The 12146-nt window shown below is 48.9% G+C and overlaps 4 protein-coding genes across 4 annotated transcripts; 1 reads left to right on the top strand and 3 right to left on the bottom strand.

Moving 5' to 3' along the window:
- Positions 1-287: 287 nt before the first annotated feature.
- On the bottom strand, positions 288-4437 carry FVEG_08346 (hypothetical protein; the record flags this gene model as incomplete). Its single annotated transcript, XM_018897236.1, has 3 exons — positions 288-2409; positions 2458-3292; positions 3342-4437. 3 exons carry the CDS (start codon positions 4435-4437, stop codon positions 288-290), a joined length of 4053 nt encoding a protein of 1350 aa, XP_018754837.1.
- A 445-nt stretch (positions 4438-4882) lies between these two features.
- Positions 4883-6418, bottom strand: FVEG_08345 (murein transglycosylase; the record flags this gene model as incomplete). The annotated part of the gene is made up of 1 exon (XM_018897235.1): positions 4883-6418. The coding sequence occupies one exon, from the start codon at positions 6416-6418 to the stop codon at positions 4883-4885; it is 1536 nt and encodes a 511-aa protein (XP_018754836.1).
- Positions 6419-7470: 1052 nt separating this feature from the next.
- Positions 7471-8820, top strand: FVEG_08344 (hypothetical protein; the record flags this gene model as incomplete). Its single annotated transcript, XM_018897234.1, has 1 exon — positions 7471-8820. The coding sequence occupies one exon, from the start codon at positions 7471-7473 to the stop codon at positions 8818-8820; it is 1350 nt and encodes a 449-aa protein (XP_018754835.1).
- Positions 8821-9075: 255 nt separating this feature from the next.
- FVEG_08343 (hypothetical protein) lies at positions 9076-10916 on the bottom strand (the record flags this gene model as incomplete). Its single annotated transcript, XM_018897233.1, has 6 exons — positions 9076-9272; positions 9325-9393; positions 9446-9609; positions 9663-10208; positions 10263-10464; positions 10514-10916. 6 exons carry the CDS (start codon positions 10914-10916, stop codon positions 9076-9078), a joined length of 1581 nt encoding a protein of 526 aa, XP_018754834.1.
- Between the last annotated feature and the right edge of the window lie 1230 nt (positions 10917-12146).

The raw sequence follows: 12146 nt of genomic DNA on the forward strand, positions 1-12146 counted from the left end.
TATTGCAGTCCCCTGTCAACTTTGCGAACGTCGACTCATACCAGCAATATAGTATATCCTTTACCCCTGCTAGCACTAGTATCTCTCTGAGCTTAAGGCTCCGATGTACTAATGGTCGGAGGGTTACACTTGCTCTTGGTATTGATGATGTTTCTATTTCTACTACCTAATTGGTTCCAGGATATCAATAAGCTAGCGGCCAGTCCCCGGCTCTTGCACCTTCTGCAATCTGCTCTATTGCAAGCTGTATTTAATTCTTTCTGTGCTTGATATCCCATTCATAGATATTATAGCCTCTTGTCTAGAATGTCCACTATTGCCTGATGCCCATATCTCGTAGCAATTGCTAAAGCTGATTTTCCTTTCCAGTCTCCTGCAGGAATAATGTATCCAGCATTCGCCCCCTTTTCTATTAGCAAACGCACAGCAGGTCCGTTCCCCCATAGTGCAGCTTGGCAAAGCGGTGTAAGGCCCCAGCCATCAACTGAGTCCGGCCCAGCCTTGCCCGTTTCCAGCAGCTCACGGATCACACCAACATGACCCTTCTTGGCAGCATCTGAAAGAGGGGTGTTCCCATCTTTATCCATATGAACGGGGTCAGCCTTGTACTTTTCCAGCAAAAGTCTGACAACATATGTCATATTAGTTTCTGCAGCATAAGAGAGAGGTGTTCTGCCTTTGGAATCAGGGGAGTCCGGGTCAGCTTGACCAATTTCCAACAAGGTTTGAATGACAAGTCCGTGCCCGTTCCTCGCTGCATATGAAATTGGTGTCAATCTGGTACTCTCGACTTGGCCAGTAGATGTTAGACCAACAGTTGCCCCCTTTGTAATGAGAAGCTCAACGATTGCCAAATGCCCCTTTTCTGCTGCAAAAGAAAGCGGTGTTCTTCCATTGTAGAACTGTGCTCCAATGAATGTAGCCTTTGCCTCAGTGTTAGGATTGGCCCCCATATCAAGCAGCGTCCTCACTGTAGTTGTATATCCATGTTGTGCCATATGGGACAGGGCCGTTCGTCCGAATTTGTCTGGTCGGTCGATTTCAACCCTTCCAGTCTCAAGAAGTAGTCTCGCAATAGCATCGTATCCGCTCACCGCAGCAGATAACAGTGGTGTAGACATTCCATGGAGAGGATCTGGGTTCGCCCCATACTCCAGTAGCAGCTGGACGATATCCATGCTATTAGCCCATGCTGCACGAAACAGTGCTGTCAAACCTGAGGTTGATAAATAGTCAACCTCGGCGCCATTCTCAAGCAACAATCGGACAATGCTTTTATGTCCATTGCCAACCGCACGACCTAATTCAACGTTGATGTCGACGGTCTCCGTGTTGAGAAACAACCGAATCAAACCCTCTCGTCTGTTCTGTACCGCGTAGGAAAGCGGTGTGAATCCGGATTTGGACTTTAATGAAGGAGAAGCCCCGCTCTTAATCAAAATATGAACTGCAGCTTCGTGCCCTTCCTCTGTCGCAAATGACAAAGGAGTACGTCCTGCGTTCTCATTCCGATAGTGCCACTTGCGAACAACTTCTCCATCTTGAGAATCAACTTCTGCCCCCCTTTCAAGTAACATGATCATAATGGCTTCATGGCCCTGCTCAGCCGCATATGATAGAGGAGTTCTCCCAGTCCGGTCCACTATGTCTACCGCTGCGCCCCTGTCAAGGAGATTCTCAACTAGCGCGGCCAGGCCGAAATATGCCGCTATATGAAGGTGCCTCATGAAGAAGTAACCAACTGTGAATCTCTGCAGGGCGTTTCTCATGGCAAGACTGACCGTCGCTTCATCGTTCATGAATTCAATGAGCTCATTGTTCGAAATGGAGGATTTGTGCCCGTGATGTCCCCAATTGAGAGCGCTGTACCACCACAATGGATAAGAGGATCTGGTAGCGAGGTCAAAGTCGAGAAACCGGTACCGTTCGTTCTCGCTAACCCATAGATGTGCCATGCATGTCCTTGCAATGTCTTGTTCCGTCAATGGGAATAGCTCATCGGGGTTCTGGATAAGATATTCTTGCGTGGTAAAATGAACAAGGCGAACTATCCTGCTCGACTCGTCCAAGGCTACAAGTCCGGCACAGACAGAGATCATAGTCGACGCGAAGGGCAAGTCTTGTGTGCACACCATGCGGTATTTGGATCTTGTCGCAAGGGCGTATCGCAGATCCTCAACAGTCAACTCACTTCTCGCGTATGTAAGCCAAAGGAGAACTCCTTTAGCTAGCATCGCGTGATCTGACTCCTGAGATTTGATCCTGGTCATGGTTTGCTCGTAGGCATCGGACAAGGCTTTAGCGTTACCCTTCCTACTGCCTCGCTTGAACATGGCTAACTGGTTTCGTATCTCTGTTTCAGAGACTTTGAAGCTGAGCAAGTTCAGATATATCCGTGCCAAAAGAAACCTGCAAACCGTTAGCAATAGGCCTTTTACCTGTTGTATGATAACATACATTCCGTCCACAGATACCTGAAGTGACTCTACAATATCCTGACGAAGGTCCTTATTTTGCCGGATATCAGGAGGCAATATGTTGAAGTTTCCTTCGATATATGTACCAATATCATCTCTCATTGCGTTAATCTCTAGATTCATGCTGTCGAGGAAACTGGATTTGATCTCCGAAGAGATTGCGGTGTCATATCGTGAAGTGGCAAATATATTGACTTCAAATTCTTGCTGCAGTCGAGCAAGCTGCACTAGGAAGGATTCTCTTACGCCAGGAGCACTCCCGTACTCGTCAAGTGCGTCGACTATGATAAATACTCTCGAATGCTCAGAGATCACAGTCCCAAGAGTGGAAATGATCTCTCTGGAAGACGGTCGTGTCCGTTGGATAGCATGACTTGTGTAGAGTGATCGTAAGGACTCCGGCAGCGACGGCAAGCCTGCGGAGAACTGTTTTAGGATACAAGAAAGGAGACCATCGCTGGTTTGCTGATCCTGTCTCTGGAAGTTGCAGAAGATGTACGATATACCGCTTGTAGAGTCCCCAGCAAGTTTGGAGCTTAGGTGATCTATTAGACCTGACGTCAAGATAGTCTTCCCAACGCCTGGGATTCCTTGACAAAAGAGAGTTTGCCCAGGTGTCTGCAACCAAGTTCGGTACTCTGACGTATCGAGAAGCCACCTACCAGTTCCTGGCTGTTGAACCTTTTGAAACTCGCTCTGTTGTAAGCCATAGTCGATTGTTGTGAGCCAGTCCAGAATCTTGATATCGTCCTTTCTACTCTGACTGGTTCTAATTTCGGCGACATCCTTGCGTGTTTCGGAGACGAGAGAGTGGACTAATCAGAGTCAGCTGGTAGTTTAAGTTGGGGAAGACAAGGAACTAACCATCGTCCAGCAAGTCCTTTAGTGGAAGCTCGCCCTCCACATCAGTTGGTTGCAAATACTGTAAAAGCTCCTTCGCAAAAGCCGCGGCTACAATAGCTGCGTGCTCCTGCCAGTCCTTATTCTTGTGTGAGTCGGCATAGTCACATATACCACGGACGACAAGACAAGGAAAGTGATTCACTAAACCCGCAGCCTCCATCTCGATACAGAGGACCTGTCCCCCGAGGTCTTTGTTGAGTTTGTTCCGCGATGCAGCGTCTTTGATCAACTTGTCGCCTGATGCGATTAGACCGTAGTGTATGCGCATCTCTCTGTCTTTTCTTTTCACAACCATCGATCTATCACAGAATCGACAAGGGTCATGCTCTTCATCCTCGCTTTCACCTACATCCTCATCATCCCTATTGCAAATCGTGCCTGAAATATGATCGTAAGACCACTTAAACAACACGTCTTTGAAAGACTCGTTCTGTAGAGATACAGCTGCAAGCTTTGGCCATCTCTGTTTCAGTTCTTCGAGATACTCGGGTATCTTCGTACCGACCAAGTTGTGTTGCGTCTCCAGCTGTGTAAGAGCAGTCAACAGTGACTGAGGTGGATTGTTGAGTGATCCAGTTCGTTCAAACTTTCCTTGGCCATGTATCTTGCCAGCATCCCACTTTACTACTCCTGGATAGTCACCAGAGGATGTACCGATAACAACATCTCCCAGCCGGACCTTATTGGATGGCACACCACCGCCAATACCTACCATGAGACCGACTCTAATAGAGGGAAAGGTAGTGACTAGATGACTAGCAACTGTTGCTGCTGGGACATTCCCGATCATACCCTTTGGTAAGCAAGTAATGGCAACGTTGTGAGGCCCGATGGAACCAAGAGTATACGAGTTGATATCGTTTCGGGGCTTCGATAGTGCTGGGTGATGATGATCCAGCATGGCTGTAGCGGCCGTTAGCTCCTTAGACAAGGCACAGACCCATCCGACGGTATAGTCATTATGCGTGAAGACATCCTTGTTCTTCCTATATTGATTCATCAGAGGTTCTTGCTTCGACGGTACGGGTATGCTGGATAAGCCAGTCCAGAGAGACATATAGAGAAACGAAAAAGAGGGCCAGCACAGAGCTTACGGAATAAGGCCCCCGCCATCAGCAGATCCGATTCAAGACCAATCGTAGGCCCGGGCCGTCTGAACTGGCCTGCAGCTTGCACATGAACCCTTGTATTCTTATAGGGGGGTTTTGCCACCTTGTTCTCGAATTTGGTGAGACAGCAAAATAAGACCATGATAAAAGATCTAGATGAGATAGCCGAAGTTTAGAGAAATCTCTACAGCTTCTTTTGATACCCTCTTCTTATATAGTGGTGCCTATTGTCACACTTAACTATGCAAGACTGAGTCCGATATGATAGAAGCTTTTCTAAGTCATTATCACTGCCAAGTTATGAAAGCGTGAGACTGAGAGTTGTTGATAAGTATTTACTATTCTCTCGATATGTACCTGACAACTATATACGATGAAGCTCAAAGATGGCGATTATTTGTTATCAAATCGCGAAACAAGCACGGATCCACCAAGAGCCTTGGTAGCATAGTTAAGAATACCATAACGATGCCCGGGGAAGAACTGCCAATCATTACCAAGCGATACAGTGCTACCAAAGTTGGTAAAGCTGTTGCCATCGGTGCTATAACTGAACACAGCAGATCCAGCAGCACCAGGGCTGATATTAGCAGTGACACGGAGATACACCTTGCGGAAAGAAACGTTGTTTTGTCGGGCTGAGACACTTCCAGTCGACTTGGTAGTCCAGTCAGTGTTCATACTGAGACCTGTGTTGAAGACGAGGTTGAAGTTGCTTCCTTCACGTTCGATGCCGATCCAGGCTGATGAGTCGCGGAGAACAGCGAGACCAGTGCGATCACCATCGGCCATCTTGGAGAAGTCGATGAGGACTGTGCCAGTTCCCTGAGGGCCGCGGATTCGGTGAGTGAGGGTATTGCGAGCTTGATACAGGTCCTTGGTGACAGTAGCGGTCTTCAAGGTCAAGCCGTTGTTGACACTGAAGCTCTTGGTATCGGGGTTATGGTTCCACTCCCAATCAGCTCGGAGGTTGGGACCAGTGAAAGTATCAGTACCAATAGGGCTCGGAACAGTGCGCTTGGGAAGCGGGTAGTCATAGTTCCCCCATTGGCCATTGACGAGGGTGATACTGGGGTAGCCATCGCTGCCCCAAGTAATAGGTGCCAAAGCCGGTGCTCTTCCGCCAGGGTACATGTCCACAAAAGACATGTAGTACCACTTGCCGTTGGGTGTATCGATAAGACCGCCTTGATGAGGTGCTCCAGCACGAGGGGCAGTGGCAAGCTTGAGGTTATCAGCGATGATCTTGAGATTGTAAGTTCCGAATGGTCCGTTGGTTGACTTGGCGATGTATTGTCCGGTGGCGGGACGTGTCAAGAAGATGTACCAGTTGTTGTCCTTCTTGTACAGGCGAGACCCCTCGAGAGTAAGTGTAGATGGCGGTGTGAGGACAATTTGTTCCTTGACTTCGGTCTTCATGTCCTTGGACAGCTGGGCAATATGAAGATCACCGCGTCCATATGCAACATAAGGAGTGCTATCAGTGTCGAAAGTCAGACCAGCATCGTAATAGCACTTGTTGATGGTTGAGATCTGAGACCAAGGGCCAGTTGGGCTCGAAGCGCTGTATATATAGGTCTTGCCGAACTCAATACAGGCAACGAAGTAGAACTTTCCGTCGCTCTCGCGGTATCGCAGAGAAGAAGCCCAGATGCCCTTGACGTAAGCTCGCTGTCCGTTCTCAAGGCTGTACTTGGAGGACCAGTCGAGAACAGGGACGGAATGGCCTATGTGCTCCCAATTGACGAGATCATATGATCGAAGAACTGGAGCACCGGGTGAGTAGTGGAATGTCGAAGCGGTCATGAAGTAGGCATCTCCAGCGCGGGTGACTTCCACATCGGAGAGATCTTCCCAGATAACAGGGTTGGTAAATGTTTCTGCCAAAGCGGCAGCGGCCGAGAAGAGGAGGCCAAGAATAGCACGCATTTTGAAGTCGTGAAGAACAAGTGAGCGATGTTGAATAGAACACTTTCACAGGATTTCTCACCTTAAGTTATAAGAAAAGGGCCGACACTCCAATTGAGAGTTTTGACATGAAACGATTGGTGCGCTTTAGCTGAACAGGGATCAGCGTCCAGACTTCTTAGAGTTCTCACGGAAATACATGCCCCCTCTAGAGCCACGAGTAGCAGCGCGCCAATGTTTATTACAGGGTTGAACCCCGCCTTATGCACGATGCGCCCAACTTCAGGCTGAAACAAACGTGGTCAGAGTATGGGGATGAAATCAGCAGGCGCTTCATCTATTCGTCACTACACCAATAATTAAGGGGAGCTGAACGACGTCAAACGCAGTATTAGCCTAATTTGGGCGTGTTTTATATGGATCGCTTAACGGAAGATCGGCACTTGCAGCAGTCGGCATTTGGTAGATGTCATCACGTCCCCATTCTGAAGAACGGAAGAGGCATTCCGTTCGGCGTTACCCCAGATGAAGCAAGGATACATACATCAGATGATTTGTGTTGATCTCGCCCTTGACTGGAACATGACTCAAGGTGTCTTCTCGTATCCGTTCCAATCAGTTGAGTCTCCGCCGATATGTTGGCTGTTTCTAGTAAATGATTCACCTTGATCCGAGTATCCGGGTTCTTCTTCCATGAAGAGCTGCAGTCTGACGATGCGCGCAAATAGTAACCTCAAGCTCGGTGTTAAATATGCCCTCATGTCCGCATACCAGCTAGGCGCGCAAATTGTCTGTGATTATCTTACGAAGACATCATAGCCTATTTGTGTAAATACGTTATTCGCTCGTTTTACTTCGTTCAACACTACGTTAACGGCGTCCTTAAACAAACTGGAGTTATTACCTTGCTTATACGCAAAATAACCAAGATCTACATATCAGCATAGGGTCGAATATTTAAAGGCCACATCGAACTGCGCATACCAACCTCATTATAGAAACATACTTCTTCAACATCCTTGGTTGGCAAGACACCGATACACGTCAACAGTTGTTCTGAGACTGTACTCAAGATGTGGCTGACCTCCCCATTGCTGTTCGCCAGCACCCTCCTGGGCCTCACTGGCGTTGCTCTAGCAGACAACCCCATCGTCCAAGACATCTACACCGCAGACCCAGCACCAATGGTCTACAATGGCCGCGTCTACCTCTTCACAGGCCATGACAACGACGGCTCTACCGACTTCAACATGACAGACTGGCGTCTCTTCTCGTCAGCAGACATGGTCAACTGGCAGCACCATGGTGTCCCCATGAGCTTAAAGACCTTCAGCTGGGCCAACAGCAGAGCCTGGGCTGGTCAAGTCGTTGCCCGAAACGGAAAGTTTTACTTCTATGTTCCTGTCCGTAATGCCAAGACGGGTGGAATGGCTATTGGTGTCGGTGTTAGTACCAACATCCTTGGGCCCTACACTGATGCCCTTGGAAAGCCATTGGTCGAGAACAATGAGATCGACCCAACTGTCTACATCGACACTGATGGCCAGGCCTATCTCTACTGGGGCAACCCTGGATTGTACTACGTCAAGCTCAACCAAGACATGCTCTCCTACAGTGGTAGCATCAACAAAGTATCGCTCACAACAGCTGGATTCGGCAGCCGCCCGAACAACGCGCAGCGTCCTACTACTTTCGAGGAAGGACCGTGGCTGTACAAGCGTGGAAATCTCTACTACATGATCTACGCAGCCAACTGCTGTTCCGAGGACATTCGCTACTCAACTGGACCCAGCGCCACTGGACCTTGGACTTACCGCGGTGTCGTGATGAACAAGGCGGGTCGAAGCTTCACCAACCATCCTGGCATCATCGACTTTGAGAACAACTCGTACTTCTTTTACCACAATGGCGCTCTTGATGGAGGTAGCGGTTATACTCGGTCTGTGGCTGTCGAGAGCTTCAAGTATGGTTCGGACGGTCTGATCCCCGAGATCAAGATGACTACGCAAGGCCCAGCGCAGCTCAAGTCTCTGAACCCATATGTCAAGCAGGAGGCCGAGACTATCGCCTGGTCTGAGGGTATCGAGACTGAGGTCTGCAGCGAAGGTGGTCTCAACGTTGCTTTCATCGACAATGGTGACTACATCAAGGTCAAGGGAGTCGACTTTGGCAGCACCGGTGCAAAGACGTTCAGCGCCCGTGTTGCTTCCAACAGCAGCGGAGGCAAGATTGAGCTTCGACTTGGTAGCAAGACCGGTAAGTTGGTTGGTACCTGCACGGTAACGACTACGGGAAACTGGCAGACTTATAAGACTGTGGATTGCCCCGTCAGTGGTGCTACTGGTACGAGCGATCTATTCTTTGTCTTCACGGGCTCTGGGTCTGGCTCTCTGTTCAACTTCAACTGGTGGCAGTTTAGCTAAAGTATTTATGATGTGGATGGTATGAGAGTTTGCACTTCTTGTAAATAATGACCCTTGGAGGCTATAGTACATAACTCAAATTGATTGCATCGAGTAGCCATTTGCCTGGAACTCCAGAACCAAAGTATTTCCCATTCCATATTGTTCATGCCATCCAGTAAAAGAATTTCCATCATCTAACAGCAACTCAAGTTATACCACTTTGCAGCAACCCAATGCGATATGAAGGCTGTGCAGGATACAATTGCTGGATGCTTAGGTGACATAAGGCTGATAAACAGTACCGTTTTGCTGCGCCTCTCGTAGGAGTCGCTTGTTGGAACGGCTGAGCCAGATCTTCATGACGATAGCGCATGCGCTGGAGGTCAAGCCGAAGGCCATCATACCGATGAAGGCACTGATGTAGCGAGGCTCCTCCTTGGTCACGAACATGAAAGGAGCAGTGAAGTTTCCTAGCAGATTTTGTCAGTTGGTACTTAAGGATCTTGGTGCAAGTTAACCTACCGATTTGAGACAGAAGGTTACATAGTGCAACGGAGGCAGCTCGCTTTTCAGGAGTCTTTGCAAGAGCACCTGGTGAATAGTTAGTATCGCATGGAGTAGCGCAATAGCATGAATGACGTACCGCTGACATAGCCCATGATGAGAGGGTTAGCGATGTACATGCCGCCGACGTAGATGAAGGAAGCTCCATAACGGGCCTGGGGGTTGGTGGTAGCCAAGCAGACGATGAAACCAATACAAGCGACCGCAACGGGAATTGCATAGTGAAGGCCACGTTCCTTGACCCTGTAGTGATGCGGTTAGTACTTATATGAAACAAGCGATCCGTTGGGACTTACTTGTCAGAGTGCCAAGCGTTGACATAAGAGCCAATAGCAGCAAAGATGTAAGGAGGCGCAGTGAGGACAAGAGCGATGACAGAACTGTATCCCCAATCGGCAGCCAAACCACGAACGATGGAGGGGTAGAAGTTGGAGAAGCCGTAGGCAGCAGAGATGGTGATGTTCATAAGAGTAAGGATGTAGAGCTTAGGGTCGCGAACACTAAGCTTCAATCCCTCCCAAGCACCAGTCTTGGCCTCGGTGGTTGAAGGACGATCAGCAAGGACACGTGCGGCAGCAACCTTTCGCATGTCCTCGGTCATGGTCCACATGGCGCTGCCGGTTGTCGAGTCGGGATAATCGGGGATGAACCAGATACAGATCATGGCAGAGCCAGCGCCAGCAGTAGCGAGGATGATGAATAGCCACTGCCAGCCAGCAAGGCCGTGGGCTTTCTCGAGAGTGGCGTAGGTGGCCGCGGCAATGAGACCGGCTGAGCAGAAGGCGATGGTCTGAGCTGAGTAGAGAATAGCCATGCGGAAAGCGACTTCCTTTCGTGTGTACCTAATAACATGTCAGCATGAGAAGATATCGGTATATGGAGACCAAGATACTTACCAACAGCCAAGAAGGTAGATAGCGCCAGGGAGGAGGGGCGCCTCAACAAGACCAAGAGCGAAACGAACGCCCATGAGTCCAGAGTAAGACTTGACACCGACAGTAGCGACACTGACACCAGACCAGACAATGGCCATGAGACAGAGATAAAGACTGGGTCGGATCTTGGTGATCAACATATTGCTGGGAAGTTGGCCGAGGACTGCAAAGGTCAGTATTATCTCAAGAGAGAAGCCATTCGTGGAACCCACCATAACCGAGAGAGAGAATAGAGACAGCAGAAGAGAAGTTGGAGCCAGTAAGATTCAGGTCCTTGTCAAACGTGCTTAGCCTAGCGTGGCCAATTGATGCTCTGTCAAGGTAATTGAAGAAGTAAAGACACCAAACACAAGGCATGAGAGTCATATCAAGACGACGAACAATCTTCTTCTCCAGCTCGCGCCAGTTCGGAATACCAAGCGCGTCAATCTGCTCCTCGGGGCTAGGAAGACGACCTTCATTCTTGAGATAGCCCTCCTCTACCATACCGAGCTCCTTCTCAATGGCAGAAGCAGTATCGGCCTTTTCGTCGATGGGAGCCTTGACATCAGAACCTGGGACCTGAATGTCTTGCGGAGGGACATCACCGCCCGCTTTCTCATTCGGGGTCGTCATATCTTGACAAATAAAACGTAACGAATAAAGAGATAACGACTATTGATGGCTGAGAAAGGGAGGGCTTGTGAAGTCAACCAAGGCAAAAGGCTGAGTACACGAGAAAAAGGCGAGGACAAAACGACGGTGGATGGCATTTTTTATAGATGAGCGAGACACAAGAGAAGAAAAACATTGGCGATGGGAAAAACGGAAAACCCCGCATCTCTCCAATATTGGCATGGCTGGGCAAGCTGGGGAAAAAAGGTCGTGTCCCCCAGATGGGTTGCATGTGTGAGCCAAGAGTCCGGGGCAAAGAAGAATTTGATCTGTTGGGTTTTAAAAACTGGAGAAGAAAAAGGGTTCTGGGGCAAAAAAAAACGGTCTCGCGTGCGCAAAAACACACAGACTGGATCGGACCCCAGATGAATTGCCAGAAGATCGGCGGTGTCAAATGGTGATCAGGTTACTTGCAATTCATGTCTCTTTAGAGTTGTTGTTTTAGAGTTAATTTTTACGCAGAGATCTATGATGCAATGGCGGTTGTTGAAGAGGCTGAAAATGAGGCTCTTTTCTCAGCGCCGTATTGCCGGCCCTTAGGTCAATAGACCAGCCTCGATCACTTTAGTCTTTCTAAAATGCCCATAACAAATCTCGCGTGTTATTTTTATTCTACGCTTTCATCAACTCGTCTAAGTAAAACGGAGTCACAATTCTCTCGTATGTTCTTTTCGCTCTAGCCATACACACGCCAAGCTGACTGGATCGCAATACACTCATCATATTCCCCAATTACGCAGCAACTCTCATCTCAAGGAGGGGGGAAAGCTCCCGTCTCTCCCGTCCAGCCTGGGCATGTTACTCCAAGAACGCAGTAAACGCCCGAGTCTTCCCGTGCCAAGGGCGGAGAGTCCATTGCTGCGACCTGTACAGTGATGCTCCGGGCATGACTACCCACTATAGTGGATTATTCCCGCCTGGGCAATACTCCACCATCATGTCAGGGCCAAGCCAAGGTGTTGATTTGAGGTGGGAAAAGGTTATACTTAAGCTTGTTCAAGACCTTGGCGTATGGGGCTCTCTTGTACCCGCGGGATCAGGCCTTACCCGATCTTACTCCGGATCCGACTGTTTGCCGTGCCCAGCCAATCCCGCGGGAGATTTACATCAATTACATTGTATACCAAGAAATTTGGCATATTTCGGAGGTAATTCTGAGATCCTGTTATATGTACCGACTTGAATATCTCC

This window comes from Fusarium verticillioides, chromosome 10 (assembly GCF_000149555.1).
Source record: "Fusarium verticillioides 7600 chromosome 10, whole genome shotgun sequence".
Taxonomy (NCBI): domain Eukaryota; kingdom Fungi; phylum Ascomycota; class Sordariomycetes; order Hypocreales; family Nectriaceae; genus Fusarium; species Fusarium verticillioides.